This window comes from Lynx canadensis, chromosome B4 (assembly GCF_007474595.2).
Source record: "Lynx canadensis isolate LIC74 chromosome B4, mLynCan4.pri.v2, whole genome shotgun sequence".
NCBI classification, from domain to species: Eukaryota; Metazoa; Chordata; class Mammalia; order Carnivora; family Felidae; genus Lynx; species Lynx canadensis.
The window spans coordinates 82723627-82729626 of record NC_044309.1 but is presented as its reverse complement, the minus strand read 5'-3'; the positions used below and the strand labels follow the sequence as shown (position 1 = coordinate 82729626).

General features: G+C 34.3%; 1 protein-coding gene across 4 annotated transcripts in view; it reads right to left on the bottom strand.

Moving 5' to 3' along the window:
* Positions 1–3796: 3796 nt before the first annotated feature.
* Positions 3797–6000, bottom strand: part of HSD17B6 (hydroxysteroid 17-beta dehydrogenase 6) — a 49481-nt gene continuing 47277 nt past the window's right edge. For all 4 annotated transcript variants that reach the window (XM_030322952.1, XM_030322951.1, XM_030322953.1 and 1 more), the window contains exon 5: positions 3797–4235. In XM_030322952.1, the coding sequence (XP_030178812.1) occupies positions 4018–4235 (218 nt within the window). In that variant the 3' untranslated portion in view covers positions 3797–4017. The remainder of the gene's footprint in view (positions 4236–6000) is intronic.

The window sequence follows — 6000 nt, the reverse complement described above, 5'->3', positions numbered from 1 at the left end:
CAAAGAGGTGAAAAATATATACACTGAAAACCACAGAAAACTTATGAAAGAAATTGAAGAAGACACAAAAAAATGGAAAAATATTCCATGCTCATTTGGAAGAATAAATATTGTCAAAATGTCCCCTGCTAGTGCGTGCTCTCTCTCTCTCTTTCAAAAATAAACATTAAAAAAAAAACTTACCTGAAATAAATAAATAAATAAATAAATAAATAAATAAATAAATAAAGCATTCCTAGGTATTTTATATTTTTGTTGTTGCTATTGCAACACAAATGATAACATTTTTAAAAATTACAGTTCCTATATAATGTCTGAGATTTACCTCACTATAAGGTTTGACTTCAGAATCATGTTAATGTTTTATGTACTCAAAAAATAAAATCAATGAGCAAGCAAGGGGAGAAAAGATAAATACTAACAAGAAAAAAATACACCAAACTATATTTCAAGTGAATAATAAACACTGAATGGGGGAAAATTAATGTTTGGAAGAAGTACTTTGACTACATATGAAACTACAAACTATATAGTTTAAAGACAAAACAACACAAGTAAATAATCAAACTCCCAACTGGTAGATATTTGTTATCATTGGATGGGTATAGGAATTCTAAAAATATGAAACAATGACAGAAATGGTTTATAACTAACTGAATAAAATAAGAATCCATGAATCCATTTTTATAATAAAAAATAAAGGAGATGGAAATTTCAACTTGCTTGTAAATGCAGATGTAATGAGGGAATTTAAAGTCACCATTCATAATCATCAAAGTAATAACTGATTTTTAAAAGAAACATTAATAATTCTAAAATTAGCAGGTAAAAATTTGATGAGGTATAGGACATTTATATAATCTCAAAACACCCTCACATATTATTTATTAATTACAAAAAAAATTAACTTTATAGTGGAGAAACTTGGCGGGCTCTATTTTAACCAAGGGTTCAAACTTAACTACAGCACCAATGAGATAAACTGACATCTTTGCCCACTGATATGATGCGTTGAGAGGGACACAATATTACTTCTGTGTCATCTTTGCCAAAATGTATAAAATGGATTTGATCATGAGGACAGAATATACAATGCAAATGGGGGGATGCTTTAGAAAATACCTAGTACTCTTCAAAAAGGTATCATAAAAGATTTAATTAAGAAATTATTATAGATTAAATGAGACTACAAAGACATGATGACTAAATCAAAGGGTGATCCTGTATTGAATCAGTTGAAATGGAATGAATAATTCTATAGTTTAACTATCTAAAAACACTACTGATAGAATTCTGACAACTGAGAGAACCAAAAAATTAAATTAAAAACCATGTAAGTAAAAAAGCAGGCAATAATTAACTCTAAGAAAAACAAAAAAAAATGGTACTATAAAGGAAAAATACTTGAATAAACAACCAGCAATATTCACTTAACAATGCAAACACTATTAATTTGACTGAAAATGAGATAAAATTATATTTAAAATATGGGGATAGGGGAAATGGCCAAGAAAGTGGCCTTTATATAATCTAATAGGAAAATGAACAGGATTTTCCTCAATAGAAAATCAATTGAGAATGTCTAAAATTAATAAATCAAGAAATAACAGTATAGAAAAACAAAACTGAAGGCATCATGACTCCAGATTTCAAGCTATATTACAAAGTTGTAGTCATCAAGACAGTATGGTACTGGCACAAAAACAGACATATAGATCAATGGAACAGAAAAGAAAACCCAGAAATGGACCCACAACTATACGGTCAACTAATCTTCAACAAAAGCAGGAAAGAATATCCAATGGAAAAAAAGATAGTCTCTTCAACAAATAGTGCTGGGAAAACTGGTCAGCAACATGCAGAAGAATGAAAGTGGGCCACTTTCTTACACCATACACAAAAATGAATTCAAAATGGGTGAAAGACCTAAATGTGAGACAGGAAACCATCAAAATCCTAGAGAACACAGACAGCAACCTCTTTGACCCTGGCCACAGCAACTTCTTACTAGACATATCACCAAAGGCAAGAGAAACAAAAGGAAACATGAACTATTGGGACCTCATCAAGATAAAAAGCTTCTGCACAGCAAAGGAAACAATCAAACTAAAAGGAAGCCTACAGAATGGGACAAGATATTTGCAAATAACATATCTGATAAAGCATCAGTATCCAAAATGTATAAAGAATTTATCAAACTCAACACCCAAAAAACAAACAACCCAGTTAAGAAATGGACAGAAGACATGAATACTTTTCCAAGACATCTGTTCCAAATGACATCCAGATGGCTAACAGACACATGAAAAGATGTTCAACATTACTCCTCATCAGGGAAATACAAATCAAAACCACAATGGTTTTTGACCCAAGCCAAAGATGCTTAACTGACTGAGCCACCTAGGTGCCCCTGATTTTTAACTTTTTAAATCAAAATAATATACACATTCAGTTAATACTCAAAAGCTTAAAAATAAAAAACATCAGTTCTTTACCTGTCACACCTCACACCTGTCAGAATGGCTAAAATTAACAAGAAACAACAGGTGTTGGCGAGGATGTGGAGATAGGGGAACCCTCTTACTGTTGGTGGGAATGCAAACTGGTGCAGCCACTCTAGAGAACTGTATGGAGGTTCCTCAAAAAACTAAAAGTAGAACTACCCTATGATCCAGCAGTTGCACTATTAGGTATTTACCCAAAGGATATAAAAATACAGGTTTGAAGGGGTACATGCACCCCAATGTTTATAGTAACATTATCAATAATAGCCAAACTATGGAGAGAGACAAAATGTCCATCAACTAATGAATGGACAAAGAAGATGTGATTGATACACACACACACACACACACACACACACACACACACACACACACTGGAATATTACTCAGCCATCAAGAAGAATGAAATCTTGCCATTTGCAACAACATGGATGGAGCTAGAATGTATTATGACAAGTGAAATAATCAGAGAAAGACAAATACCATATGGTTTCACTCATATGTGGAATTTAAGAAACAAAACAGATGAACATATGGGAAGGGTGGGGGGAAAAGAGAGGAAACAAACTGCAAGAAACTCTTAATGACAGAATACAAACTAAGGGTTGATGGAGGGAGGTAGGTGGGAGATGGGCTCGATGGGTGATGTGTACTAGGGAGAGCACTTGTGATGAGCACTGGGTGTTGTATGTAAGTGATAAGACATTGAATTCTACTCCTGAAACCAATATTGCACTGTATATTAACTAACTAAAATTTAAATTTAAAAAACGGACACTATATTATTTACAAATATAGAGGTTATAGCAGAAGAAATAGCTAAAAGTTGAAAGCATTTACCTCTGAGGAGCAGCAATGAAGGGTGGGGAACTGATATTTTTTATTTTTAAGCTTTTGAGTATTAACTGAACATTTAAGTATGTATGTGTATATTATTTTGATTTAAAAAATTGAAAATCAGGGGCACCTAGGTGGCTCAGTCAGTTAAACATCTGACTTTGGCTTGGGTCATGATCTCATGGTTTGTGAGTTTGAGCCATGTCAGGCTCTCTGCTGTCAGCACAAAGCTTGCTTCAAATGTTCTGTCTCCCTCTCTCTGTCCCTCCCATCCCTTGCTCTTTTCAAAATAAATAAATAAACTTAAAAAAAAAAAAAAAAGTACCATAGTACAAATCAATTTCAAGTAAGGATAAACAGGCCCATGTATTTCTCAATAGTCCTTGAGCAATAGTGTACCATGGCATAGAACAAGTATTCATTTACATAAAGAAATAACATCAAGACAAGTTGAATTGTTTTCAGTCTACTCTGTTTAATAAGGTAAAGAAGAATGATGCATTTTGGAAATATCCTCATCAAAAAATGCTTAAAGTAATCAAAATTCATCACCTAAAGGAATAAGCTTTGGATATCTAGACTATAAACATGTTAGTTCCTAATAAGGATTACTGAGACACTAATGATCAATTTCAGACTGTCTTCTTCATTTCAAGAGCCATCAAACCAGTTTTCTTTAGACTGCCTGGGCTGGTTTGGGCCAAGATCTAGTCAATATGTAGTCTGCCAGTGACGTAGGTAAATAAGACAGAGGAATGAAGAAAAACTGAGAATCCCAGCCAGCTGAATATCGAGTACGGGGATGCACAGATATCAGAGCGTGTTCCATGCAGTCAGTGACCAGGTTCAGGTTTGTGCTACATCTCAACAGCCCTTGTTTGACGCCATTGTGATCTGTATCCAAAAAGAGAAATGGTGGTCAACAATCTTATTCTTTGGATTTTAATGTTAAGCTCATTTTATACAGTCACAGAAGTCTAACTACATTTAATTTCTACAAGGATTAGGCTAATCAGACCTACACTTCCCAGTGGCAGCCAATAGCCAAATGCAGCTGCTGAGCACTTAAAATATAGCTAGTATGACTAAAAACTGAATTTTTAAATTTTCATTTTCATTTTAAACCTCAATTCCATCATTGGAAAACATTTTAGCATTTTTGGAACAACATAGGTATGTGAATCTACTTTTGCAACTGGAAACATTTTAACAACTTATTGAGTTATAATTCATAAACCATAAAATTCAGCCATTTAAAGTGTACAAGTTGGGGTGTGTGGGTGGCTCAGTTGGGTAAGCGTCAGACTCTTGATTTTGGCTCACAGTTCGTGAGTTCGAGCCCCACGTCGGATTCTGCGCTGTCAGCTTGAGATTCTCTGTCTCCCTCTCTCTCTGCCCCTCCCCTGCTCTCTCTCGCTCTTAAAATAAATAAGTAAACATTAAATAAATAAAGTGTACAAGCCAATGACTTTTAGTATATTCAGAATTGTGCAACCACCCACCCAATCTAAGTTTAGAACATTCTCATCATCCCTAAAAGAAAACTTGTACCTATTAGCAGTCACTACCATTTTCTGCCAACCCAACCAGTCCTAGGCAACCACCAATCTACCTGTTGTCTCTGGGGATTGCCTTTTCTGGACATTTCATATAAATAGAATTATACATTGTAATCTTTTGGGACTGGCTTCTTTTCACTAAGCAAAATGTTTTCAAACTTCATCCATGCTGTAGCATGGATGAGTATTTCACTCCTTTTTATTGCCAAATAATATTCATTATATATATATAATGAATATTATTTGGCTATATATATATATATACATATATATATATATACATATATGACTATATTCATTATATGACTTTATATTCATTATATGACCTTTTGTTTACCCATTCATTAGTTGGTAGACATTTAAGTTGTTTCCACTTTGGGGATATTATGAATAACGCTGCTGGCAACTATAAATTTTATTAATCTACAGATGAAGTGTTTCCTAGGAAAATTTAGCATCCAAATTGAGATATGCTATAAGTATAAAATACATATTGGGGCACCTGGGTGGCTCAGTTGGTTAAGTGTCCGACTCTTGGTTTTCGCTCAGGTCATGATCTCATGGTTTATGAGTTCAAGCCCCAAGTCAGGCTCTGGGCAGGCAGTGCCAAGCCTGTTTTGGATTCTGTCTCCCTCTCTCTCTGCCCTGCCCCGTCTCTCTCTCTCTCTCTGTCTCTCTCTCTGTCTCTCTAAGTAAATAAACTTAAAAAAAAATACATACCAAGTTTCAAAGACTAATAAGAAAAAGAATATAAAATACCTTATTAACAACCTTTCATTGATGATAAATAAATGAATGCCAAAATCATAGTATCTTGGATAGGCAGGATTAAATAAACTGTGCTACTAAAATTAATTTCACCAGTTTCCTTTTTTTTTTAATGTGGGAACCAGAAAATTTAAGATTACACTTAAGATTACACAGAAGATTACACTTAAGATTACACAGAATCTGAACCAGGCTCCAGGCTCTGAGCTGTCAGCACAAAGCCCAACGTGGGGCTCGAACTCAAGAACCACGAGACTGTGACCTAAGCCAAAGTCGGACGCTCAACCGACTAAACTACCCGGGCACCTCTCAACTCCTTTTAAATCATGAAA